The 27991-nt window shown below is 35.8% G+C and overlaps 1 protein-coding gene across 2 annotated transcripts; it reads left to right on the top strand.

Moving 5' to 3' along the window:
* Positions 1–27903, top strand: LOC146004361 (uncharacterized). Of its 2 annotated transcripts, none has more exons than XM_083143152.1 (5): positions 1–205; positions 7591–9481; positions 13100–13234; positions 18627–18784; positions 21254–27903. In XM_083143152.1, the coding sequence occupies exons 1-4, from the start codon at positions 54–56 to the stop codon at positions 18762–18764; spliced, it is 2316 nt and encodes a 771-aa protein (XP_082999278.1). In that variant the 5' UTR covers positions 1–53; the 3' UTR covers positions 18765–18784; positions 21254–27903. The 2 variants fall into 2 exon arrangements, with proteins under 2 accessions (XP_082999278.1, XP_082999279.1); XM_083143153.1 differs by lacking the exon at positions 1–205 and adding an exon at positions 502–606.
* The last annotated feature ends 88 nt before the right edge of the window (positions 27904–27991 follow it).

Raw genomic sequence — 27991 nt, 5'->3', positions numbered from 1 at the left:
CACGAGAGCGGGTAACCTTCACGCTGAGGGGGTCTATAATTCTCCCAGCCAATATGGCGGACTCTGGGACCTGCTCACAAACAAAAATTGTGAAAAATTCTAAAATTTTAGTAAACGTGGAAGAAGTCCTTCAAGATATTTTAGTAGTGTCCTTCACACATGAAAGTAAACTATACCAAGGTGTTCTTCTGGACTCAACGAAGAAGTAAGTAGAAATTAATTCTTAAGTAAGGCACGGCCACGAAGACAAAGTTGCTTCAATGACAAAAAGTGAGTCAGCTGTTGCTATCTATTATGCCAAAATGGGCTGATTGCCACTGAAATTAATATGACAGAAAGAATCTATACATTTTTGTGCACTTGTAGCAATATAAATTTATTTGATTTCATGCGAAATAAGGAAAATAGATGTTTGGCGTTTTATTCACCTTCTGGTAACTTTCCATTTGCCTCAAAAAGCAGCCATGTTTACATCTCGGGTGTTTCTCCGTAAGAAGGGCGTGAATAATTTTGTAACTTACCAATAACCCATCCTCTGAATTTGAAGCTTAGTGTTATGAATAAGGTTTTCAAGGAATGTGTAGCAATATCATTATTATTTTAAACGTAAGCGTATTAACATTCATATAGAAATTTACGTTAGAAGTGGACCGTGCGAAATCTCGGAAGTCGGAAAATTCATTCATTGCGTGCGCCCCCGTGAAAATCTTTTTTAATAATAAAATGCATTACACACACTGAAGGTGTACTTTTCTCCTTGACTAACAACACTAGAGTTTACTGAGAACATTCTTACATAACCAACATTTGAATTTTTAATATTAAACATGCTTGGAAATTAATATTCCTAGGTCAATTAAATGCAATAAATGTGGATGACATGTTCTGTTCTCGTAATTCGTAGCTCGCATGCCTTACAATGCAACCTACAGCAATTTGTTTGTATTTTTTTTACATTAAATTGCGTATGTCAGATTTTAAGATCTATTTCAAATTCTTTTGAGTTGAGTCATCATGATTAATCATGTGATTAATCAGACATTAATTTGTAAATTATCGGACGATGGGATTGAAGGTTCAGATATATCACAATATTCAGTGGGTGGGACAGAAACAATTTGATTTACAGAAAATACGGTTAATTGAATTTGACTCAATATGTTTTTAAACTAATTCCCACTGTATTCTATGATCAGAAGCATTTGTCAAAATATTCAGTATTCAGCATGTGGGTGGGCAATCCTAAATAGGTACGGAGGTAACATTTTGATACTTTGAACTTATGTGTTCTTTAAACTAATCATACAAAGCTTTTATTTTTCATGCAAAGTTAGTACTGACATGTAATTTACACAGGCATAGTTTGGATTTTTAGGCTGTATTTATACTTTATACATCGATAAACAGATTCTAATGTTATGGGTGTAACTTCGAAAACATACAAAAACACACTCCCATTTAATAACTATCATGTTTATGTGTGATGAGGAGGCAAACAGAAAAAATTCTGACAGGAAAAGCATGAGAAATATCAAGCTTTTATGAATTGGATAGTAAAAATATTCAGTTGTTGCAACACAAGTAAAATGTTACAGATGTAATGTTTCTGGTGACAACATTACAGTAGCAAGAGATACTTATAGAAATACATATCACATAGTTTTATAGAAACATCTTTGTGAACAGAAGCACAAATAGAACAGATAATAGCAAATTTTTCATTTAGAAATTAATTTTTTCTGTTTATAATATCTAGTCCAAAAGTTCTAATTTAATGAAATACTGGTATCAAACACACTGAATAAACAAATTTTGCAAATCATAGGATATATCTTCATCAGATGTACGGTTGTGGAAAGAAATACTTCCCCCAAAAGACAACTGGTATTAAGGCTCTATGGGGGAAGTATGTTTTCCCATGACTACATTTTTATTTTTATTAGAGCAGATATACATTAAAATTATTTGAGCTATGGGGATGACACGATCAGTTGTGCATTTACTGCAATGCAGGACACTTGGATTTGATTTCTGGAGGGTGGGTGATTTTGGGCATAAACTTTCTGTTGTAGCCCCTCTTTAAGGAGCCTGAGCCTCACCAGTTTTCTTATTAATAAATACCCAGGAGGAGGAAGCAGCTGAAACATGGTGCTAATCACATCTTCAATGTGTCTGAGATCGAGACTTAGTCATAGTGGAGCAGTACACCCACTGACCCCTGTTGAGGAGTGGTTAGCACAGCAAGGTATGATGCTAGGGGCTCCAGGTCCTAATCCCAGCCTGGCCATAGGTGTTCTTTGTGAGTGTCCCTTCATCAATTTCATCATATCATTACTGATCCTCGTTGTCCCAATTAGCCAAAGGTGACAGAGAAGCAATTTCTAAATAACAATCAAATCACACTCACCTCCTATTAGTGCCTTCTCGTGTACCTTTTTCTATGTTATGTACAAAAAATTAGTGAAACAAATAAAATATTGAATGTAACATTGCAAGGAACATTCTTGTATTTTTACTTGTGCATTTATGAAATATATAAAACACAGGATGCTGTGTCTTTGTAGTAAAACTAATTAAAATAATAAAAGAAAACATAAAAAATATGGTATCAGCTCGTTATATCGGAGACACTTTAGAATCTGATATTTTGTGTTTCGTTTGGTTCGTACTTACCAATTGTGTATTGCGGAACATATTTGAAGGTCCCATTAAGGTTTTCACACGATTAGAAACATTTTTTACAGTAAAATAAGCCAATTCTTGAAGTGTTACGGAACGCACGTCATGGTGCGAGCCCCAAAAACCATTTGGGATCGTATAACCATCCACGAATTGCCCCAAAAACCATTCCCGGATAGCTCCACGGACCATTCACAGAAGGTTAGGTTAGGTTGTTAGGTTAGGCAAACAGTTAAAAAATGGCATGGTTACGTTTTCGCTAAAATTGAAACAAAGGGAATTGAAATAGATTGAAAGATGAAAGAAAATACCTCGAAGAACTTCGACAGTGCTACAGAAACTGATTTCCGTAAGTAGTTTCTCCTGTAAATTTGGAGAAAAGTGTGTCTGATATAACAAACTGTTACGAAAAATATTAGTTCTAAAACTAAAATGTCTTTCTTATAAATATAATGTGTGTGAGCATTTACACCCTTGAGGATTACATCAATATTTTTTAATATTTTACGTAATATAAAATGTTTCAAGGCATGGAAACCCCAAACAACTGGGATATTTGATCCCAAAGTATATCCCACATAAGAAAATAAAACCTCCTATCTAGAGTACTTTCACCATTGCTTATTCATTAAATAACTACTTGGATGCATGTTCAAATACTGAAAAAACACATGTAAAAGATAGTTACACCAAACTTAGCACTCCTAACCTACTGTTGTAAAATTTGACACCAATAAATCTAATGAAGGCCTCGCTCCTATATAAATTTAATTAATTTTAATCTTCCCTTTACTTTATTTTATAATACATTTTAATAGGAGAACAATATTTATTGTAAATTTATTGATTTTAGTTATCAATGTTTACTTATCTGAACCAGGTAAGCTAAGGTAACAGAGGTACATTACTTCACCAGAACACATCTCTTCGAGCTAAAAAAGAATAGCAAACATTCATAAACAACATAGTCTGCACAAACCATGCAGCATTTTCACTTTCTAGCGGGTATACAGAGAGTCAAGGCAACCAAGCCCTCTTGCTGTGTGAGAATGATTTGGACACTTCTATTTTGTTGACAGTTGTTAAAAATCTCTTTGGAAGAAAATCACAACTTGAGGTAGTTTTAAGTGAGGTTTTTGCAAGATTTGAAAATGTGAAAAGAAATAAACTAGGAAAATTGGTCTCCCTAGATTCTCAATTTGTCATATCCATTAATAATGTCAACTTGAACACCAAACATTAAGCACTTAATATAAAAAACTTCACCCACAAGAAGTATTTTACAATAGTGATTTGTATAAATTTGGTTGTTACATGGACTTGTCTAAATTCGGGAGGTGAGGTACAAATGTGTACCATGACCATCATAGATTTCACTGAAAGAAGTAGATGTACGTTATAGGGCTACAGACATACATTAAAACTGGATATTTTTTGCCTATGAGATGGTAGTTACATGCCTGTAAAGAAGAGAGGTGAAGTGTGTAATTCGGAAATAATATGAAAACATGCTAAGTTATGTCATGGAGGATGAAATGACACCAAGACTTGTAGTCTTCTTTTATTTGCTATTTTATAAAGCTACTACATGGGAGTAACAGAAATACAACTTTAGAAATGATGCAAGAAACTGGAAAAGAATTTAAAAAAATTACCCCCAAATATACAGGGTGACTGGTAATTCGATGTATTCCCTGAAAGGGGTTAAAGTAGAGACAATTTGCAATAAATTTGACCATATGATACCCCGTCCGAAAATTAGTAGTTTTCGAGATAATCGAATTTCAATTGTTTTTTAAAAAAATGACAATTTTCCACATAAAAAGATGAATTGAGAAAAAACTACTCATTGTATGGAACTTATTTCAGCGTTTTCTGATAGCTAACAAATAAGTGGTTCCTCTAAAAAAAAGTTTTTCCCAAATAACGATCACATGTAAGTAACGGGTGGGTCTAAACTTACAAGTCATGATAAAAAAAATGCACTCTTAGTTTACTTGGCAACGTATTAATAAAAAAACTGGTATGACACGAAGCGTACAAATTACTTAAATTACTTCCTTGTGTCATCTGCTATCCAACAAGGTACAAATGTTGCTAACATTCACATTTGTGTACAAGAAATAATACTTCATTCATCTTCATGTGCATGGAATCAATGAACAATACATTTAAAGAACATTACACGTCTTGCTCAAAGTGGGCACCTCCGTTACGAATGCAGGCACGCAGGTTTTTACGAACATTTGGTCTCTTACCTAGTGATGTGATGGTGTCCTTGATGTGTTGACCAGCTGTTGAGATCCTCTCCCTGAGCTCTTCTTGCGAGTTTACCGGTGCCTTGTCATGTGGCTCCAAATGTAAAAGTCGCAAGGCGTCAAATCGATCGGGGGATCGAGCTGGGCAGTCATCATGCTGATAAATCATGTCACATCTTGTAGCTAGAGGCACATCCTCCAACAACATTGCCATCCCGTTCCTCAAAAAATGTTCATAAGTGATGCCATTTAAGATTTGGGACAGGAGAAATGGCTGGATCAAATGATTGTTGATGACGCCCATCCATACTTCTGCCTGGGCGTGCGACAGTGGCTGGATGAAAATTACCCAAAGAAATGGATTGACCGAGGCTGCCCGATTCGCTGGCCGGCTCGATCCCCCGATTTCACGCCTAGCGACTTTTACATTTGGAGCCACATGACAAGACAACGGTAAACTCGCAAGAAGAGCTCAGGGAGAGGATCTCAACAGCAACACATCAAGGACACCATCACATCACGAATTAAGAGACCAAATGTCCGTAAAACCCTGCGTGCCTGCATTCGTAACGGAGGTGCCCACTTTGAGCAAGACGTGTAATGTTCTTTAATTGTATTGTTCATTGTTTCCATGCACATGAAGATGAATGAAGTATTATTTCTTGTACACAAATGTGAATGTTAGCAACATTTGTACCTTGTTGGATAGCAGATGACACAAGGAAGTAATTTAAGTAATTTGTACGCTTCGTGTCATACCATTTTTTTTATTAATACGTTGCCAAGTAAACTAAGAGTGCATTTTTTTATCATGACTTGTAAGTTTAGACCCACCCGTTACTTACATGTGATCGTTATTTGGGAAAAACTTTTTTTTAGAGGAACCACTTATTTGTTAGCTATCAGAAAACGCTGAAATAAGTTCCATACAATGAGTAGTTTTTTCTCAATTCATCTTTTTATGTGGAAAATTGTCATTTTTTTAAAAAACAATTGAAATTCGATTATCTCGAAAACTACTAATTTTCGGACGGGGTATCATATGGTCAAATTTATTGCAAATTGTCTCTACTTTAACCCCTTTCAGGGAATACATCGAATTACCAGTCACCCTGTATAAATAATATATTATGCATTGAAAGTACTCTAGGGATTGTGATGGATTAGTGTATTTCTGTGATTAGTGCAATCTTGCCAGGGAATTGGATTGGATACATTGTAGGATTGAGTACAAATATTCTTGTATACAAAGTATCAACCCAGGACCCCTTGCCCTTCAGTCGTGGCATGCTGTACTAACCACTCCATAATGGAAGTCGGCATGTCATACACACAATTACTTTTGGGACCAAATTATCTTAACTTTCATATTGTTGTTGCACCATATTCCTATATCAAGTATAACAGTTCCTGCGTACTGCATCTATAGATAACACTGCGCTGCTTGCACCAAAATGCTTTTGCAGAGATTGAGCCAAACAACTAATATGAAGGATTTTTAACTTATTTTGTGCCTTTTCTCATAATCTGCACACTCATCTCTTTAACTACTGTACTCCACTGCTGCACTGCCTATTGATACAAACGCCACAGATCACTCCGGAACTGCTCCACCATACAAAGCAACGACAGCACAATGTAGCTTGTCTATGTGGCTTGTGCAGGTTGAGTCATGTCTGGACAGGCACGGATCTGTTTCAAGCAGTGTTGCCAGCTCTCAACTTCATGACTCAGCTAAAGCTGGCTGCAAAGTGTGTGTGTGAGAGAGAGAGAAGAAAGAGGGATATAATCTGTCTTTTCTCATGGACACACATTGCTTGTGTCACTTGTTATAGTCTAAATAGGCCTATTTCACTATTAGAATGTCCTACGGTGCATGCACCAAATTTATAAAAAAATCATTTAAAAAAATAGAGCTACTTTGATTCCACAGTAGGAAAGTGTTGAGAATTTATTTCCTACATTTTTTTTAAAAAAAATGAAATCTTTTTTTGAGACCTCAATTTCAAAAAGTGCATTTTTTAAAAAAAGAGACATGTATTTTGGCCAAGTTATTGTTAAGGATAATAATTGTACTAATTGTGGAAATATACTATCCATACTCCAATCCGAGAGTACTTTCCATGCATAATAGTTTCTTTTTTGGGGGGGGGGAAATTTTTGATAATGGGAAAAAATATAATATTTCCCAGCTTCTCACATTGCTCCTACAATTTCCAAGAAGTAGTATTGTAGCTCTTTCAGATATAAAAAAGGCTGCAACTCTTGATCTCTTTTTCATTTCTTCATGGCATAACTTTGAAGAGAAGCAGGTTTTCATATTATTTCGAAAATATGCACTTCTTTACAGGCCTCTAACTTTATCTCGTAGTACAGGAAAATAATATTTCAGGTTTTAATGTTTTGTGTGTACATCCTATCACATAGATTTCTTAAAGGAAATTTATGATGATCAAGGGGCATCCCCAGCCTGATTTGAAACAGAATGGACCAGGACTTATTTTCATGTTGAAATTGAAATTGATAGAAATCATTTTGTCCTCTGGCATTCTTTCAATCTGTATATTTCATTATTTGGCGGAGTTTTTGGCAAACATAGTTCATATGCTGAATATTTTGTATTTTTAAATTGTTAATTTTTATCTCTTTGCAGAAATCTACCATGTGGTATTACTCCTCCCAAAGAATTCCTACAACAGAGTGGTTCAAAAGCTGAAGGTGAAGATGACAAACTATTTGGGCTTGGCCAAAGGTTTACATATTTTCAGGAGAAAGGAAAGCTTGACCTAGTTTCTCCTGCCCACTTTCATTTGCGAAGGACTATCCGACCCCCTGCTAGATATAAAAATTCTAGAATGACTGTTCGTCTCCGTCCCCGCCAAGTGTTGTGTTCAAAGTGTCGCAGCATTTGCAATGAAAACTCAGAAAATGTGGATCTTTCTAAAAAAAGGAAAGGAGTTGACTCGAATTCGCAGACAGAAAATGGAAAACTCGGTAAGACAGAAAACAAATTGGGTGCAGGGGAACTTTCCTCAAGAAGCCCTCGGCCATTACTTTCGGAAAACCAGAAAGAAAATCAACCTCGAAAAAGTCCTCCTGGTTCTACTGAACCCACTACAAAATTGTGCCCGTCTCTCATTCCTAAGATCCCGAGACTTCAACCTAATGAGATTTCCAGTGCTCTAAATGGAAATGTTAACAAAATAAAGATTGTAGGTAACTATTGGATTAGACCCACATTGGAAGCTCAGGGAGCAGGCAAGGATAAACCAATAATATCAACTTCGGATAAAGCATATTGTCTTTCGGTTGATTCGAAATCTCCCCTTGACAGGCACGATTCGTTGGAACCAATTTTAGAACATTCCACTGTAAATATGTGTGTGAGTGGGAAACCTGAACTTATGGATGATAAGTGTGTGTTAAACTTATATTCATCCTTGAGTCCAAAGTCTACGGCAAGTTTGCCGACGAGCAGTCTTGCTGGTGCCACGGCACCGCAATTTATTCATCACAGCATGTCCGACACCAAAGATGATAGCAACGACAGCGAGAGAATGGTGTTGCGGAAAAAGAGGAGCGTGGGATCGATGGAGGATTTGTGGGATGAAAGTGTTTTTGAAGATAGCATGAAGAAGGCACGTTCCGATGCAGAAAAGAAGGCGAAAAATGCAAGGACGACCCCGGTGATAAAAATATCATTTGGAAATTCTCAGGGGAAGGGGACAGTTCTTAAAATTCCTGCCAAGCTGCAAAATTATAATCCAAGCGAGAGCGAAACCGAAGAGAGGGTAGAAGAGAAGAAAAAGCAGAAAACAAAAGATGCGAGTGCAAAGGCTGCCAAACGAGCTTTAAAAAAGGCAAAAAAGGAAGCTAGACGAAAAATGTTAAGCGGTGCATCCCCTCGCTCAATAGGGGGAGCATCCCCAAGATCAATTAGCGGTACGTCTCCGGCGTATGCTTTGGGAGGTACGTCTCCTGCATACGAAGCAGCTCTGTATCGACGGAGGCATAAACACAAAGTGAAGCATAAGAAAAAGCACAAGGAAGAACGCAAGCATAAAGAAACCGAAGAAACCAAGTGCAAACCGAGTACGGGCAGTGAAGTGGTGCTTAAGGAAGATCCGAACGGGAACGAATGCTGGAACGTTGCTAGTGATTCATATAGTGCCATTAAAGAGAGATGCTTGAAGCAAAAATTGTCTATAAGTTTGAAAAGACTGAATGCTAATGCATACATGCGCTGTGATTCTACTTCTAGTTCAAACTCTAATTCGTCTGCGGTCGTGACCGGTACGTTCAATGAAGAATCCAAGAGCCCGGGAAGCTGCACTTCCGAATTTTGTTCCCACGATGATCAGTCAGACGAAGTTCCAAACTTTCCACTGGCTGCCTCTCCGTCTATTGGTGAAAAGAGTCACCCATTGATGATGAGGATTACCACTCAGGCAGTTAATTCATGCGTTATGGATGATGGCCGGAAAATGGCAGTTGGTGATGTTGTATGGGGAAAGATACATGGTTTTCCATGGTGGCCAGGAAAGGTAAATAACACCAAGCCTTTAATGTAAATGGGAATTGAACTTGAAGTTTATATTCAACCTGGTTCTTTAATATAATGTAAATAACTATTTTTCTACAAAGGATTCTTCATTGTACAGGAAACAAGTTTTTTTTTTTTTGTAATACATAATGTTAGTGTCTTCAAATTTTCAACACCCATCTCATCATTGGAAATATGTATAGAATAGGGTAGTTGTCATCACCAGAAGAAGTGCAATAGCTACACTAGCACCTTATGAAAGTGGGCAATTTATATTTAAAAATTGACCCCACCTTTAAAATGCCACATTTATTGTATTTCTACCTTGTAACTAAGTGTGTTACTTCAGGTTAGAACCAATGAAGCTAGTGGTGTGCCTTTGTAGAGACATGTAGAAGTTGCGAGTGTAGCCTTTTTTATCTTATATCTTACAATGTAATGGTGTATTTTTGATTTCCTGACAAGATAACAAATGTGACTGACTTCTGGCCATTAGTGTGGTGAAGATTTTCAAATCTATTTGGAAATTAAAATAACTGAAATAAACTTCTCGTTTGAAATTTGAACATTTAGTTAACCCTTTGTGGTCAGTGAAGACATTTTTAAAGGAAAATGTGTGTTACATTTCTGATCTCGAAAAGGATATTGTCACATGACAAAGCTCAAAAAAGATTATAGCAATACCAATAAGTATAATCACCATAGAAGTTTGGGCTCCACGCTGCAGTATTGAATGAAAATGTGTATATCCATGTATGTATGATGCGTATAAGTGACTACTTGGTTACAGTTGTCGGATAGAAGCTAGTCTTCATTTGTTTTCTAAAGTGGTGCTGCCATCTGCTTGATGTGGACAATTTATGTTGTTTGCTCATGCTTGTTGTGTAGTGGTAAGTGGTTTTGCATTTATCCATCCACAGTGGGTTAGGTTTTTCATAAATATGCACTTTTTTTTTCTCTTCTTGCACAGGTATATAATAATGTACCATAATATCCACCAATCGTACAAACATGTCTTGCGGAAAATTCACAATATAAATATATATATGTGTGATCCATGTTTTTTGGTTTTTTTAATTTATTTTTTTAAATACGGTAACATGTTTAGTTACTCAGTAGAAATGCAACGAATGTGGCATTTTAAAGGTTCCAAGGTGTTTACAGGTGTTACTCCTCTTCTTTTCCCTCGTACACACACATATACATATATGTAATGTAACTGTAAGTATGAATTAGATTACTAGTCAATAGAGGATAGGATGTTACGTAAAATTTCTTCAAATGTGAGATGACACTGTGTGCAGAAAAGTACGTGCTCTTGCTCCTATTAAATAAAAATTGTGATATAACACAATAGAGAACAAAGTATGAAAATAAAAAGAAGCCACAAGTGGATATCATTTCATAGGGTATGTTAATGACACAGAAAAAGCTTTTTGTTGCAATGATACCATTGGCGATGTTTTCTATAATCAGAGTGAGAAAAGCTGAAATACAGATTACACAGTAAGGACATAATGATTTTTGAAATCCTTATTTTTTTTTCTTTCTTTCCATCATCAAGAAGGGCTATACAAGATCAGACAATTTTACACTGACTACAGAAAGCATCAACATTGCAGCAATTCAGATTTTCCTATGCAACTTCTGGTAACTCTTGGACCAGATTCTACCGACCTGGTCTAGTCAAGATACTACCATGGTTGTATGGAGCAATTTGGAAAATGTTATAAGTTAAATCACTGCATGAATGTCAAGAATTTAGTTGTCCTGTGGATTGTTAATGGTGAAATTCCATCAATACTCTTATTAATATTTCTTTAGTATAAAATTACATTACCTTTTCAAGGTAAAAAAAGAGTTAAAATAGCTCAAGAAATGTTCACAAAGTCTAACTACTTTGGAGCGAATTTACAATATAGAGATTGTCTCCAATTTCATTAATATTTGGTATACTAACTAAATTTGGCCTTCTAATCACGAATCTGTTGTTAAAATGCAGGGGTCACATGTGGAAATTGGGAAAAAAGCCGATATAAGTGGAATTTTTTTTAGAGCTGTATTATCGCATTGTTTTACAAACAAAATTTTAACAGCTTGCCTAACCCAACCTTACCGGAAATGGTTTGGGGGGCTATCCGTGAATGGTTTGTGGGGCCACCCGTGCAAAATGTACAATTTCTACACGTGACCCCCCGCATTTTAACAACAGATTCATGATTAGAAGGCCAAAATTAGTATACCAAATGTTAGCGAAATTGGAGACATTCTCTATATTGTAAATTCTTACCACTACTTTTCCTAACAACTTCCATGTCATGCTTTATATATAAGCTATATAAAGATATATATAAATTATTAATAAAACTACTATTAAAAATGAAAATATAAAATAAATATTGAAATAATTAGAATTAATTAATTGTATATGTAAAGAACCACTCTTTATAAATTTATATATCCCTTGCCCACCAAGTAATTCACTTCACCCACAATTAATAGACTTAATATAGCCCCCTCCAGTAACAAATGAACTATTAATTAAACCACCAGAAGATGATAGGAGTTATTTCTCCTATCTTTTTTTTTTTAGCCTGACCACCAGGATATGTCCTTGAAACAAGGATAGCCTCTTGTCGTTTTATGTTGTTATGCCTTGCGAATTGTTGCTGATTTTAATAGCAGCAAGGGTATGTTACATTAGTGTATATAATATGAAATCAAAGATCAAAAGATGTAAATGTATCAGAATATTCAAAGAAACCTTAGTATTGTTTGTGATTAATTTTAAAGATGTTTCAAAGATCCACTTTCTTGTATGTTCAGATAAACACTGAAACATGTCCAGAAAATGTGGAAAAGGTGAACATACAGGTGGTTGAATTCAGATCTTTCTTACCCTCTTTCAGTGTTATCAAAGGGCTTGGTAAGGTCCTCAGCTTGTGAGCCAGTGTTGACTTTTTATGACCAACAGCATGATTCTCATTTCTCTCTTTTATAATTCAAGTAGGTACTTGTAAATACACCTTTCTCACATTTTGGTGTGGGGGTGAAATAAAAATTTCCATGTAAAAGAAGTCAGTCAGTTAGTAAACGAAATTTACTCTTGTACAACATAAATAATGATTATGAATATGTCTATTCTAATAGGTATATTCATAATCATCACCTACATTAAATGCATGGATTATAAAGTTTATTCCTTAAAGAAGCTCATTTTTCCATTACATATTTTGTCGTAGAATTAAATAATTTTCCTGGAACCTTGCACAATTTACAGTATAATGTAGACTTTTGAAAGTGTTGTGTCTAAATAAATTATAAATTTTATGTGTACAATCAAAGTTTTTTTTTGTCTTTGAGCTCCATTGGTTTTGGTAATTAGTCGAAAAGTTTGTGAATGTTGGAAATTAGTGAATGATGATGCATTTTCCAGCACAATACGCAAGAAAAGGGAAATTGTTTATTTTTTTACAAATCAACAACAAAAATTAAATTTTTGATCAAGTTTTAGTTGCAAATGTGATTAAGAACATAAGCATGTATTTTCTTAACCTATACTACAGTATCATGAGGGTAGTATGGTTTATGCAAGCTATATATCTTTTGTGTTTTGCAGGTTTTAAGTATAACAGTGTCAAGGAAAGATGATGGTGTCTGTTTAACACCTCAAGCCCATGTTGCATGGTATGGTTCTTCTACCTCGTCTCTTATGCCCTGTGATCAATTAAGCCCATTTCTGGAGACATTTAAAGTAAGTTAGCGCACTGTTAATTTAATATGTTGCATTTCACATTTTGATACATTCATCTTTTCCACAGGTATCACAATTCATAATGTTCTTCAGTTCTTCTAACAGACAAAACTTAATCTGATGATTTTCATTGCAATGTATGAAGCTACTGTGTTACTACTTCAGTATAATGCCCATTACAGTATGTTCATTAGAGTACTGCATTGGGCCACTTTCCCTCGCTCAAACTCGTTCGAATCTCCCAGGCTCGATCATGCTGCACTTGTAGAGGAATGGTTGGCAACGTCCCGTATTTCAGAACCTCATGAGAAGCACTGTCAGCCTAAAACCCATACATGGAAGGAAACCACTCTACGCATTTACAATTCTAAGTCATAATTTTGTATATTATTATGTAAGACTCAAATACAGCACATATGAAAGTATGCAATATCTACAGACAGAAACGTAAAATGGATACACATGCTGACAATTACAAATATCGTATCACAGTGCAAGAAGTACGTGCACATCATTGTTCACTTACCGAAAAGGATAATCATATTCTAAGAAATAATAAAATGCAGTTATAACATTCAATCGAACGTCATTTCAATTTGACAATAAACGTAGAAACATAAAATGTCAGCCTAAGGAGTTTCAGCCCATAATTATCTATTTCTTTTTCACATATTTCGGTAAGATACACACAACTACATTTTAACATTGAGATGATGTTCACTTATTTTTTAATTTCACTTCGTATTTTACTTCACGATCCATATTTGAGGTCCCACTACCATAGACAAATTATGATTATACGAGTGTTTTTCGCTCGAGTGGAAGAACTATCAATTCTGTATGCCATCTAGTGTTGCCCATGCAAACTATTTGCCACTCGAGCGAAAAACACTCATTGCAGCACTCTTAATGTTCATAGTTTTGATTAGTGAGACATATTGCATCCTTAACTGTGATTTAATTTTTTTAAAAAAGACCTGATTACCTGCAACATCTGTGGGGACTTTAACTGGGGAAAACATCCACAGCCCTCAACCTAAGGATCAACAACCACTTCTCCTCCAACCAAAATCTAGACTTCACTTTGTCCACACCAAGAACCACAACACTCCTTTCAGCAACTGCTTCCGGGTAGTGATCGTCCACCCCTTATCTCAAACCAGCAACATTAAAAAAAGTAAATAGTAAAGTGCTCCCCTGTGCATAGCACCATGCCATGAAGGCGTATAGGGGGTGTAAGGGTAACGCCCATACTTTCTTGATCCGGTCATGAGTGGGGGTGATGTGATCAGCATCACGCTTCAGTACATAATAGATGAAGAGTGCCTGCATATTAGTCATGAGTGCAACCAACTTTCCCAACCAACCCCATCTTCCTTCGTCCATTTCCACCCCCCCCCCTCTCTTCACATTGCAACCCCCACTCACCACACCCTACCACTCACAGTTTTCGACAAGCCTGGTGAGGGAACAAAGTTTTTCAGTACCAACCACAGTGGAACTCCGATTTTGAGTTCCCAGATTTTATTCCTCATTGTGCATTTAATCTTGTTGGTCCCAACATAGCAAAATGTTCTAAAATTTTCCCTCATTTTAAGTTTTCTCAGCTTGGTCCCCTGAGGAAACATAAAATCGAAGTTCCACTGTATAAATTTGTATAAATTTGATCTGGACCTGGCAACTTTGCAAGTCGAACACTCACTTCCGTTTGCACCATCATTTTTTCTATGTCTGAAGATGCAGCTCGTGGTCGCGAAAACTTAAATTTTTTCCAGTGTCTGGTGAGTTTCCTATTTCGTTCTTAGCTCTTCTGGCCCTCCTAACTTGAATTCACTATACAGTGTGTACATAAACTCCAGACCCACTTTGAAAAATTGATATGCAACTACCTATGAAATTTATCACCATCAGGAACACAAAATATTGTAGAGAATACATGAAAGTTTTTTTTACATGGCAATTTGGTTACAAATGCTCTATGTGGGAACCGTGGGTGACCCGACAAATGTCTACACGGTAATCAAACTCCTGCCAAACACGGCTCAACATGTCCTCTGTAATTGGCTGTTACTTGCTCAATTCTCCCCCTAAGTTCTACAACATCAAGTGGAAGAGGAGGGACATAAACAAGGTTCTTCACATATCCCCATATAAAAAGAATTGCAAGGGGTGATATCGGGGGACCTAGGGGGCCACTTCATCACCTTCACTCATGCCTGGACTACCACCTCCTTTCGTCGCACATAAGCACCCAGTGTTAACAAATTTTCGATACCAATAGAGGATCGCCTTTCTGGTAGGAGGTTCTTTCCCATACTTGGTACTAAATTTCTGTTGGACATCTGTAACACTTTTTGATTTCTCAGATTGTGGCACACAAAAGGCCTTCTCAGGTTGAGAAAGTGCCATGATGAATCTGGCACTCTCTAGCGGCAGAAAATGGAACTACTAGAAACACCTGCAATACAAAAAAAAATTCAACTTGACTCTTTCAAATAATCTACTTTGTTACTCGATAGTGCTAACATTTTGCCTACAATAAATTTTTCAAAGTGAGTCCAGAGTTTATGCACACACCGTATATATGTTTGTGTGTGTACAAATTATACACACTAACTATTTTTCCATTACGTTGAAGATGTTATGTGTACTTGGACCATCTTACAGTTCCAAGAATTGGTCACATTTGTTGCCATTTTTGGTGGTGATTTATAATGATGAAATAGTATCAAGACTATGTGTAGACAGGGTGGCCACTCACTGAATTGTGGGAATTATGCGTGAATTACTGTCTCTGGGAATTCTACGTGAATATTTCTCCGTAGACGTGAAAAATTGTAACAGTCATTAATCTAAACCCCATTGAATTTATACATATTTATAAATGCCCTGGTCAAGTTTTTCACAGTTTAGTTTTTATTTTTATCAAATAAGGAAAAGAAAAGAAAGCTGCGTGGAAAATGAAACTTATTTTCTCTCAATCCATTTACTTGGTTAGTGCCCATTACAGAACAATCTATCTGAAAGACGTAAAATTATTGCAGTTCAAAGTATATTAGGTCAATTTGAGTGGAATTCTTAAACAATTAACACTTTTTCATAGATTTTATATGTATATGGAGATGGATATATACAGGGTGTCGCAAAACTCTTCCAACAATGCTTGGGTGCTGGTAGATATCATAAAAACAAGTAACTTTTCCCTATAAAGTTTACCTCGAAAGCGCTTAGTTTCTTCGCTATAAGCTTAAAATATATCCTGTACATATGCAACCCAACACAGCAAACGCTTGCTCTGACATAACTACCAGGGGCGCGTGGCAGGGTTGCCACTAGCGTTCCTCGCTAAGAGAGATCACTTGAAAACAACAACTTGGGAGTCTTGCCTGAGCAAAATCCAAAATATTAATGATACTTGAGATGTTGTAAGAAGCATTGACAGTATTTATAAACTGACCAAGAAAAATAATGGGCAGACTGAAATTCAAGATTACTCATTCTGAAATATCTCCATGATTGATTGATTGATTCGGTTTATTTTAATTCGCTTTTCTGCCACCTTTGACTAATCACGATGATGAAGATGATATTATGAAATAACAAATGATACCAATGTCTAAACCAGGATTTAAACCCGACGACACCTGGCGTCGTAGCGAGCTGTGATATCCACGTCACCATGGAGTGTTTCGTGTATCATGCAATATCAACAATTGCAAGGGACACGTGAAGTAGGGGAAATCCACGAACGAACAAATGTAAATAATACGCAAATGTGCAATACGAGTGCCCTTTACAGTTTGGCGCTTGATATAAGTATGCATTTCTTGGCTTTGGTCTTTAATAAGCACTAGTTTTAATGTGTGAATTTAAAACGACGTTTTTCATTAAATTGAAAGACGGCCCCCTGTGGCGGAGTGGTTAGAACAACGCGCTACGTTGCCAGGGGTCTTGGATTCGAATCCCGGTTTGGGTATGGATGTTTGAGAGTATCTATTCATCAATTTCATCATATCATCACTCATCCTCATCTTCGCAAATTAGCCAAAAGTGGCACAAAAGCGAAGTAAAATAAAGCAAATCAATCAATCAATCAATCATTAAATTAAAAGAGCCTTGAAATTACTTCCTTATGAGACGAACACGATTTGCAATAACGCTAGCACAGATAGGAATAATTTTCAAATAAATTGTAATAACATTACAGTCTGCGTGTTCGAAACGAGGCAGCAAACACATCATGTTGTTCGTTCGTGGATTTCCCCTACCTTACGTGTCCCTTGCAATTGTTGATATTGCATGATACACGAAACACTCCACGGTAACGTGGTTAGCTCAGCTCGCTACGGCGCCAGGTGTCCCAGGTTTCAATCCTGGTCTAGACATTGTTGTCATTTGTTATTTCATAATATCATCTTCATCTTCGCGATTAGTCAAAGGTGGCAGAAAAGCGAATTAAAATAAACCGAATCAATCAATCAATCATGCAAATATTTTAGAATGAGTAATCTTGAATTTCAGTCTGCCCATTATTTTTCTTGACCAGTTTATAAATACTGTCAATGCTTCTTACAACATCTCAAGTATCATTAATGTTTTGGATTTTGCTCAGGCAAGACTCCCAAGTTGTTGTTTTCAAGTGATCTCTCTTAGCGAGGAACGCTAGTGGCAACCCTACCACGTGCCCCTGGTAGTTATGTCAGAGCAAGCGTTTGCTGTGTTGGGTTGCATACGTACAGGATAGATTTTAAGCGCTTATAGCGAAGAAACTAAGCGCTTTTGAGGTAAACTTTATAGGGAAAAGTTACTTGTTTTTATGATATCTACCAGCACCCAAGCGTTGTTGAAAGAGTTTTGCGACACCCTGTATATATAAAATCAGAGAAGGTAAAAGGAAACACTCACCGGACAGTAGAAAAATTCAAAATTTTCGCTAACTTCGTAGCATCATCGGTCTGAGGAGAAAGAGACGGTTCAGTCTCTGAAATTTTTTAATTTTTCTACTGTCCGGTGAGTGTTTCCTTTTACCTTCTTTGATTTTTACTTAGCCCTTTTGGCCCTTCTTGCTTTTATCCATTATATATATATATATATAAAAAATTTTATTTCAATTTTTGATAAATTGGAATCGCACAGACCCTTTATATTGTTAATATTTGTGTGGGTGGGTGGTGACAGGGTGGCTGAAATGGAGAAAACATCTGCTTGTACCCTTGAATTTTTGGAAATTTCACCTTGAAAACCGGGAATTACACTTGAATTTTATCAAGGTCCTAGAGTGGCCACCATGGTAGTGTGTGCATGTACATATAATTGTAAAAGCAACAATAGGCCATATTGGTTTGTGTGCACCACTCTTAAGTACTAACTTGACATGTTCTTTCCCTTGCAGACTAGATATAATAAAAAGAAGCGTGGTCCTTACAAGGAAGCAATTAGACAGGCAACCTTTGAAGCACAGCGTGAACCACAAAACGTGGGGATTCTTCCTGTAAACAGTTCACCACGTGAGGTAAATGTTGTGTCGTAGGACATCTGAACTTGTAAAAGGTAAGAATCTTAGCTACAAACTTGAAAGTTAATGTTTGTCACAATTACTGGATATCAGGAGTGTTGAAAAGTGATGATTTCATATTGTACGAGGGCAATTCGGAAAAAAAAACTCCGTTTGGTTATCAATGACATACATTCGTAGATACAGAACTTGTATTATATACATTTGAAACTTAAAACATGACATTACTTTTCAACATAATCACCATTCAAATTGAGGCACTTGTCATAACGTTTTACAAGGTTTGAAATTCCTTCTGCAAAAAAATCTGCCTCCTGGGAATGAAGCCACCTGCTAACAGCATCGTGAAGCACATTGTCATTGTCGAAGCGGTGCGATGCAAGCCACTGTTTCATGTGCCTGAAGAGGTGGTAGTCGCTCGGTGCCAAATTTGGGCTATAGGGAGGATGACCAAAAACATCCCAGTGGAACTGCTCCAAAAGTTCTTGAGTACGTCCAGCAGTGTGCGGGCGAGCGTTATCGTGAACCAACACCACACTGGAAGTCTGCATGCCCCGACGCTTGTTCTGGATGGCTCGTCTGAGTTGTCGTAATGTTTCACAGTAGACTTCTGAAGTGATGGTCGATCCACGCTCCATGAACTTCACTAACAGTACACCTTTCACATCCCAGAAGACTGTTGCCATAACCTTTCTGGCAGACAATGTTCGCCGATCCTTTTTGGGTTTCTTTGGTGAGTGCGTATGTCCCCACTCCATTGATTGCTGTTTGGTTTCAGAGTTCACGTACGACACCCAGGTCTCATCGCCAGTCACAATTCTGTTAAGGAATTGTTCTCCTTCTTCGGCATAACGCGACAGAAAGTCCAAAGCAGAGCCCATTCTGTTTTGTTTTTTTTGTGCTCCTCCGAAAGGAGTTTTGGAACCCAAGGAGCACAGAACTTGTGGTACTCCAACTTTTCTGTCACCACCTCGTACAAAATAGTCCGAGAAAGTTGGGGAAAGCACAGAGAAAGTTCCGATATCGTGAACCGACGGGTTTCAAGGACAGTTTTGTCAATTTCCTGCATGAGTTCGTTGCTGACTACAGATGGGCGCCCACTTCTTGCCGCATCGTGCACGTCGGTTCGTCCATCTTTAAACATGCGACACCATTCACGTACAACACTGTCACTCATCACGTTTGGTCTGTAAACATCACACAGTTCGCGATGAATCGCAGCCGCCGAAAGATTTTTCGCACACAGAAATCGAATTACGGCACGCACTTCACATTTGGCAGGCTTTGCTATTGGAACGTTCATTTTCAATTGTTGTAACGGACGGGTGAACTGCAACACAACCTTCTCCTTCCACTGCTCACTGTCTACTGGACTACTGCACATACTGCCACAGGACTGACGTCGCTCTTCCCGGACATTTCTCGCGCATGCTCAAACGGAGGTTTTTTTCCGAATTGCCCTCGTAATTGTTGTTTCCAAACCATTTATAGTAATTCTAGAAGAAACTTCATAATTAGTACTGCCTCAACATTGACAACTATTGGTTTATAAGTACAAATTGTTAGTAATTTTAATGAGGTGTTTTTCATACAGTTAATTCTATGTTGTTCTTAAATAAAGGCAAAATTCATGCATGCTATTTTTGTAAAATTTCCACATGGACAGAAGTATTACAAAGAAAACTTGTTCATTTTGATCTTTTGTAAATGTGAAAATTTGTTGTTTGTTGTGTGTGTTACACACACATGCAACATCACCTACAATTTTTCACAAAATCCCATTTTATAGTTGCCTTCTAATCAAGGGGTCCTGGGTTCGAGACCCACTGGAGGCACATAGTGGTTTAGATCCCACTTTAAACTGTTGGTTCAGTCCCAATTAACTTTTGCGGGTATCAAGCGGAAAATTGATAAATTCATGGGTATTGCATGTCCACATTCTGTGTAATGAGTGTCTTACCACGCAACATTATATTACTATATTGCAAATGCTGACAATAAATTAGACATATATGTAAATGGAAAAGGAGGCATTGGAATTATAAAAACAAAAATAAAAAAAATATATGCCAACAAATTTGGAAACCTTTGTTTCACGCTTGTACTAGCAATCCAGTCAAATATACAATCTGTTAGTATCATCTAGCGATATGCATTGCATTGCAGGACTGGTGAAATGAACATGTAAGTTTGTTTGAAAGAGCATTTGGAAATAATGTAGAGCCTTTTTTGTGATTTGAAGGCGATTATTTAATTTTGTTTGAAGCATTTTCTGGTATTTTATTGTGCATTAAAATTGTAGCCCTACTAATTAATTCTTTGAAATTTATGATGTGTTAAATAGTTATTTATAATCTTTTGAATTGTACTGTTCAATTGTTATTCTGGGCCAAGCTATATTTATGGGCATCATCTAAAAATTCGTCATTGCCAAAGTCCTGTCATAACCTCTGGAATACATCCATTATTAAAAATAATGTTAACATCTTGTCTTGTTTTTGTAGGATCTTCATTGAATGTCATGCAGTGTCTTCACCAATTCAAGGTAATGTAGGTGCATATTTGTTGTGGAACATTTTCTGCTTGTCAAGGACATGGGCTTTGCTAATGGCATCCAGGATCATAAACCAATATTAACTTATGAAAGAAAACGCTTGTAGAATTTGTAAATATATTTGTACAACACATTTTAACTATAAATTTTCGTTCTCTTGTATGCCATTCTAGCACTGGAGCGAATTCTTTGTGCTTGTAGATAAAGAAGAAATATGTGTGAAATTGTGCTAAGATCTCAACATGAAAGTCTGTGATGAAAAAGGGTGAAACATGATATTTTTGTCCTTGCTGTGTACCAGTGAGTTGGTTATTTGTATGAATTTATATTCCAATGATGTAGTGCATCCTTTAAAAAAAAATTGACGAGGCAAAAGTGAGATGGACCGTACTTTGGAGTGAGTTAGTTAGTATGATCTGTCACAGAAAGAGTATTTTTTATTACGATGGTAACCACATTGAGAATTTAGCACACGATGTACGTTTTCCATCTCTAACGATAGAATTGTGTTCAGGCAATATTTATTTTTGGATTGTCTAGATTCATTAATATTTATGTCGAAGTAGAAAGTAGGATTGTTGTGTGTGATAGTATATGCACCTGCAATGCAAAAAAATGTAAATAGTTCCATTGTGTGGTAAGGCAGCTTTATGTATATGAATTACATCATCTTGATTCTTCTTTATATGCTTGTTATTGTTTTGCATAACTTGTGCAGTGATTTTAAGTGAAGAAACTTGAAGTTCAGTATTATATACTAAGTGTATAAGACAAGAATTAGTTAGGACCACTTATGTTGAGTGCATCAAACTGTATGTAATTTACCTCAATAAATGCCCCAAGATATCACACGACGGTGCAGTTCCTGGGTTCGAATCCCACCCTGGACATGGGTTTTCGTTGTGAGTGTCCCTTCACCATGTTCGTCTAATCATTACTCATCCTCAAAATCAAACTTGAAAATAAACTTCAAACTTCATAGCCAAAAATAGAAGTGTGACGTCTAAATAAAGAAATGAGAGTGATTCATGGTGGCACAGTATATTGTATTGGCAATGTTCTGTATTTCAGAATTGCAAATTAAATTGGTTTTTGGGATTCATTTCGGACGACCACTACCTTCAGTAACAAAGGTTACAGCGTCTGCGATGAAGATGTTTGCTCCATCTCAGATGCCATAGCCTTTGTTACTGAAGGCAGTGGTCCTATGAAATTAATCAGAAAAAACAAATTTCTAAGGTAGAAACACAGAACATTGCCTATGCAAAATGAAACCGATATTATTGTTCATTTACATGCTGCATAAAGACATCTAATGTTGACTGCCTGTTTGTATGGTCCTCTGGTTTTTCCATACTTTCATAGAAAATTGCAACTTGCGGAACCAACGGTAACAGTGCCATCATTCTGAATCAGGAGTATCAAATTGAAAATTTGTACACTTCACAAGATACCTGCATTGGTATTTGAAGTGAATGGCAGGTACAGTCACTGACACTTCTGGGTTGCAGCGATTCTATTGAAAGTCAATGGGATTATTACAACGCAGAAGTGTCCGTAATTGTACAAAGTACAGAGGTTGGCGAGGATTTGTATCTTCTGGCATGTTCTAAAGTCTGTCTCTGTAGTTGATCCATAATGCCCCTGGTTGGAAAATTCAGCGTTAACTTGTTGGTACATTTTCCTTTTTTACCAAACAACTAGGAAGTAATTAAAAATTTTACAAAAGTAACATTTTGACATATTTTTTTTTCAGTGATGTAGTTGGTCTTATCCTGGTGTACAAATAGGATTTTTTAGTGTTGAATGAACTTTTTGCAATTGATTTGTTGCATAATTTTTACTTGATCTTCCTCAATTGTCGTGTCAGTAGTACTGAACTTCATATACTTTACACACCTTAATCATCAGGACAGTTTCTGAACCTACATAGTAGATTTTATAAGCCAATCCTACTTTCTACTTCAATATCACTTCCATTCACCACTCTCCAGAGTAGAACACTCTGAAATGTTCATGATGAGAAACGTGACGCTAATAGTTTCAAGAAATTTTGATAATTATAAATTTTTGAATGTCTAAATGTTGTGTTCAGTTTTGTAAATAAATATTTTCCTATATTGCTAGAATAAGATCTGGAATACTGCACTTCAATTACTTTTTGTATCACAAATTTAGCCTGCATTATTAATGCATTGCTGTTGTTGAATTTTCTCACTGGTTTTAATATTACCCAAGGCCACAGAGTGGGTATCGACTAAATAAGAAAATAGATGCTTTGAATTGTTACGACTATCTGGGCTTGATGGATAGCTATGGCTTTTTGGAAGGATGAGCAAGTGTACAAGGCTTCGACGAAACATTCATTTTACTTTTTTATAACACTGTTCCGTTTCTTTTTATATATTTTAGTTTGTTGGTTTCCAAAGAACACTGTATTTAGAAAGTTTATCCCATTATACTGCAGTCTCTTCCAGTTAACCTGAAGAAGTCGTTAACTTCTATTCTCATACGTGGCATTATAAGACTAGGCTCTTATGTAAGTTCAATACAAGCATATTTTTATCTGTGTTTATATATTTTTATATTTGGTGTTATTTTTGTAAGTTTTTATGTAATCATCAGGCTTCCGTATCCAGGCATTACTTTCAAGATTTAGCATTCAAACTGCACAAGGAACAATACACCGATATACATAAAATAATTGTACATTATATGTTGCAGTGTCTGATGAAGGAGTTCCAGTTATCATATAATTCAGTAATGTACATATTGTATTTATTTACTGGTGAATACAATAAAGTAGCTTGTATTTGAAGCTTAATCATGTATTTTAACAGTTCACATTGTGCTACTATATGTATTTGCAATTGAAAATAATTTTAAGGAGTGAAACACTCATGATCTACTAGTCCACAACTGATTACTATGAAATGCAGTAGCATAGCTTAAATGTGATTTGAATGAATTAAATCACAAAAATATCATTATAACAAAGGTTATATTGGAGAAAGTAAAAGCAGTTTACCAGTTTAAAAAAAATTCAAACGTAACATGTCAACAGGCATAGCAATTTTCACGTGTTTTATTATTTTTTTCAAATATGATTTTTTTAGGCTAAGTTACTGAATTTACTTACAAACTATATACATTATTTTAATGAATTATTAATTTAAGTTCTCTCATGTAATTTTTAATATACATCTGATAAATATAATATATGTATGATAAATATTTGTGTGTGTAAGTTATGCGCATATTAAAAAAGAAAAAAGAGCTTTTCTTGCCAGTCTTCCATAAAGCCAATTTAAAATTGCTTTGTGTTCAGTTTTAAATTAAAGAAAGGTATTGAGTGTATGTGTGAATATAAGATATGTACACAGCCACTTAAAAATGAATGCCGTGTAACATATCATCCATAATTTGCCACCTCAAATGTTTTCCTCATAGTTGAACCTTCCATTTTTTTCCTAATCATTAGTGTTCCAGTTATTATTGTCTGTACTTGGCATGCATGGTAGATTTGGTGCAAATGAAAGGAAAATTTGTTGAGAATGAGGGGAAACATTCCACTCTGGTGTTTCATTTCTGGGTAAATACAGAATTAGTGGGTCCAAAGGAACGCAGTGTGTAAACTACTTCCATAAAACATTTTCTCATTTTTTTTTTTTTTTTTGATCAATGCTGTATTTTTGTGGGAAAGTAACACGATGTGTTTCACTTTAGAAAATGTCAAGCTGTTTAGCATTTGTTCATGTGCACTTTTAGTGTTATTTAGTGTGGAATTGGTGCATATCATTGAGATGAGTGGTTTCGGCAAGGAGTTACTGCCAGGGTGGTGTTGCAAACTGCCACTTAAATGTGTGATGAGAAGTATTGAAACTGGCATGTTACGAATTCATCTAAGCCTTCAGAGGGCCATATTTTCACATATTCTTTTTCAAACAAATTTAACCTTGTAATGAGGGAGTCCTGGTAAAGGCACGTTTTGGTTTCTGTGTAGTGTTGGGTGATATATCGTCCAGACGAAATATTGCGATATTGAAAAAATATCATCCAGGCGATATCAAGTAGATGATATATCATCACGATATTTTGTCAATATATATCATTATTGTATTTTAATGGATAAAAGCAAGGAGGGCCAAAAGGGCTAAGTAAAAATCAAATAAGGTAAAAGGAAACACTCACCGGACAGTAGGAAAATTCAAAATTTTCGCTAATTTATAGCATCATCAGTGTGAGAAGAAACAGAAGATATTGTTGGTAAGAAAATTGGGACTGATTTTATCTGTGAAATATATTTATTCACTTTACACGATAGAATGCAATGACCTGAAGCTGTTTTGTTCCAGGTCCTAGATAAAATCGGCACTCCATTATAATTATACAGGGTGTCCAGGCTATAGATATACAAAAATGCACACACACATTTTAGCATCTGTAACTTTCTTGTCCTGGTTTTGTACAAAGTAACTCAAAAGTTTTATGTATGCTGGTACACCTCAATGTGAGCACCACTTGTAGCTTGACAGATATCCAAACTAGACTCAAGCTCGTGCCAAGTGTTGACCAGCATTTGAGACTGTATTAGTGCAACGATATGCTGTCTCAAATCACCCAAATCATAACCTTTCCTCTTGTACGCATCTTTGTTGAAGTCCCATGCAAAAAAGTCTAATGGTGGTAAATCTGGGGATCTTGGTGGCCAGGCAGTTTCTGCACATGCATGACTCAACAGCACGATTGATCGTACAAGTGGACTACTGAAATCTAGGATCAATGGTCTGTTGAGTGAGCTTCACTAAGAAACAATATAAGGAGTAGTTTTTGCATTATAAGCAGTTATTTTTGTAGACTTCTAGCCTGGACACCCTATATGTGATTCAGTTGCTGGCCTAAAAGTATCATCTAGAAGAATATGGGGATTGAAAAAGCTACCATCACAATTCTTGACATAAACATTGTTACGTTTGATTTCTTGAAGGGATGGTACGTAATGCATGTATAAATCTAGATTATTGAAGGAATAGTTGTAACGTCGCCTTGTAATCAAAGAGTGGAAGCACACAGTGCTTTTGATCCTGCTTTAATAAACTGTAGATCCAGTCCTGATTAGCTTATCTGTGCATAAAGTGGACTTAAAAGAACTCAAGTTACACTTGACAGTTTGCATCCAATAGAAACTGACTAAGTGTCAACAACTTGGGTAAGAACTAGACAATTCGTACATGCTTCCTTTGTAATTCTTGTCCAGTTTGGAGTGCACTTGTTCAACTGCTTTACAGCAAGACAACTATACATACATGCTAGTGTTCAGTATGTTTTTGTTAAAAAAAGATAAATGTCGTGTGAAAATAGTGTTATTTTGTGTGAATGAAAATGGATATGATGGAAACTTGAAAAAGTTGTGTTTCTGATTTCTAGTATACATGTATCAACTGAAGTTCTAGGTTTTGTCTATCTACTGTAATTGATTTCCCACGCTATGGGGCATGGTGTCAATGAAATTATAAGCAACCCATATTGTCCATAATGAATGATCGTTATTTTCATGCAACAGATATGAAACATTCACTGTAATGTGCAATTACTTATTGTGGTTGATATTTTGCATAATTGTAATTATTATAAAGAAACATTGAATATGAAATTTAAAATATACATAGCTGGTATTTCTGTGTGGTACAGTCACACTTATTTTTATTTCAAGTAAATTTATTGTACATTTAAATAGATATTAATTTTATTTGTGTGGAAGATGTGATAATATCTAATGCAGAGCTCTGAGAGCTTTGTTGTAATAGAAATGTTTTTTTTTTTCTCCAAGAATGAACTCTTGTTTCATTTTGGGGAAAACATATTTCAAAGATTATAGTAATGTAGACATATTTGAATTTCATTTCAACACACAGACTTCCCTTTTCCTAATAAAGGTATTTAGTATACAATGGAAAGAAAATTGTTGAACAAGAATAAAAATAACTTCTAAGAAGTTGCGGGTGTTTTAATTGTATTTTTTCTTCCAAACTGATGAACACATGCTCAGATTTTGTACTGTGTTGATAATGCAAACACAAAAGATTTTGTATAGCATGACTTGTATGTTACATAAATATTACTACTATGTGCTGACACTGTCACTAAATGGCTGTAAGAGAATACTTGTATTGTCACATAAAAGACAGTTGAATGCATAAATAGTGTTAATATCACAATTCACTTAACTGAAACTAAAGGTTATTTTTTAATATTATGTTGAAAGCTTTCTTTTCAGTTTCTTCAATTACATACATATATACACACACACATTTTACTTCTCCTATGTATTGTAAATGAGTTAAAGCAGGAAGGATTATATCACTCCCTTACCCTGCATATATTACATATATTTTTTTTTTATTTTTGGTTCCTAAACTAGCAAACACCTCTGTTTTGAAGTAAATATTGTTGATAATGTATTATATTTTTTTGTAGATAAATCAATAGTTGTATACATATGAATTATATTACCGCCTATATAAGGTGTGTGTATGTATAAAAGCAAATTATGTTTTACATTAAAAGTGCTAAGAAATGTTTGTAGATTGCAATTTATAAAATCCCTATAGAAATTTTAATCATTCGTATTTTTCAATTCAACCTGGAGTACAATTTCCTTCTCGTGCTTTAGATGAGAAACAGGCTG

The sequence above is a fragment of the Lepisma saccharinum genome, chromosome 21 (assembly GCF_977018435.1).
Source record: "Lepisma saccharinum chromosome 21, izLepSacc3.1, whole genome shotgun sequence".
NCBI classification, from domain to species: Eukaryota; Metazoa; Arthropoda; class Insecta; order Zygentoma; family Lepismatidae; genus Lepisma; species Lepisma saccharinum.
Note: the sequence above shows the minus strand (reverse complement) of the source record. Positions and strands in the feature narration are given on the sequence as shown.